Here is a 1,467-nt window from a genome sequence, read left to right on the forward strand (position 1 = left end):
ATGGTACAAAAATGTTCAATTTTTCAATCGCAGTAATATTATCAAAAACACAAGAAAATTACTAAACTTCATGTAATTCCAATAGAAATCACCGTAATGTCGTTAAATATATATATTTGGTTACTTAAAATAACATTCAAATGATAAATAAACACAAAAAACACAGAGCTAAAACAATAGTCGGTTTTCGCTTTGACAGCTAAACGTCTCTTGTTGAAACTTTAAAACCATTATAATCAGAGAAGCACTAGAAGGCACTCCATTTAAATTTATTTAAATTAAAATTATTAAATTAAATATTTTGAAAATATTTCAATATTTTTCATTTTTCTTCTGATAAAATGTAAGTGTGTTTGTCGATTTATAAGCGCCATCTATTGCGAATTTGTACCATTTTTAGTTATGAGGGACTGGCGCTGATATCAAGTTTTTTCACGTCGCTCCCATGATTACCTTCCTGAGCAGCGATAGCTATTGGTGTAAATCCCTCCTTGTCTCTAATGCTTACATCTGCACCATTTCTTATTAACAGTTCAACTACATTAGTATGACCTGTGGAAATACAGATTCAAAAATGTATAACATTTTGACGGTTTGAAAGAAGTGACATCAATTTCAATTCTACTACCATTTTCCGAAGCCAATATCAAAGGTATCATTCTTTCATTATGTTGACTGTTGACATTGGCCCCATTTTTCAGCAAAAAATCCACAATTCGCTCTTTGCCTACGAAAATGATTTTGATATAAATGTTTTGGAACTTTTGTTATATACAGAAAATTGATTGAATTGAGAATTTCTTATTAAAAGTTCAACTACATAAAGTTGATCTGAAGAAAAAGAGATTCCAATATTTCTGGGAATACATTTTTTGTAAATGGTCAAAGTATAACCAAATTTTGAAACTACCGTAGTGAGATGCAAGTAATAAAGGTGTCCAACCATCACGATTTTTGATATTAACATCCGCTCCATTTATTATTAATTTTTCGATTTCTTGTACATCACCTGAGTAAGACAATAAACGGTTTCAAAGGTACTTTCTAGTAATAATCTAGGTAATAACTAAAAGTATAACTAATATTTCATAAATTTTCATTACTCACCTTGCTCAACAGCATATTGAAATGCTTGCCATGATCTTCTGAAAGAATGACTATTGAATGCTCTAGAATAATAAAATGTCTTACATCCGTAAGATGAACTTTTCCGCACCGTGATCCACACCATGCATTAATTACAAATATTTTACACAAAGAATTCACGAGAAAACTGAACCTGACATTAGTTTTAAGATACAAATAATTTTCGAAGCACTTTTCATACAAAAACTACTAAAAATGCCCATACAACATTTCGTTTTTGAGTGAAAAATCCAAAATTTTGTTCGGGTGGTACCCCTAATATGCGTTGAAATGTTTTCAAACTCTCGAAATGGTATTTTTGTATGATAAAAATAACCTGTG

At 30.3% G+C, this 1,467-nt stretch overlaps 1 protein-coding gene across 1 annotated transcript; it reads right to left on the reverse strand.

Moving 5' to 3' along the window:
- Nucleotides 1-453: 453 nt before the first annotated feature.
- Nucleotides 454-1,235, reverse strand: LOC116351598 (ankyrin repeat domain-containing protein 29-like; the record flags this gene model as incomplete). The annotated part of the gene is made up of 5 exons (XM_031783715.1): nt 1,192-1,235; nt 1,108-1,145; nt 911-1,009; nt 629-727; nt 454-552 (listed from the first exon to the last, which is right to left on the reverse strand). Coding segments are annotated over exons 1-5 (379 nt in total), but the record flags the coding sequence as incomplete, so codon positions are not given.
- Nucleotides 1,236-1,467: the final 232 nt, after the last annotated feature.

The sequence above is a fragment of the Contarinia nasturtii genome, unplaced genomic scaffold, assembly GCF_009176525.2.
Source record: "Contarinia nasturtii isolate CC-2019 unplaced genomic scaffold, AAFC_CNas_1.1 Cnas_scaffold_5785, whole genome shotgun sequence".
Lineage (NCBI taxonomy): Eukaryota > Metazoa > Arthropoda > Insecta > Diptera > Cecidomyiidae > Contarinia > Contarinia nasturtii.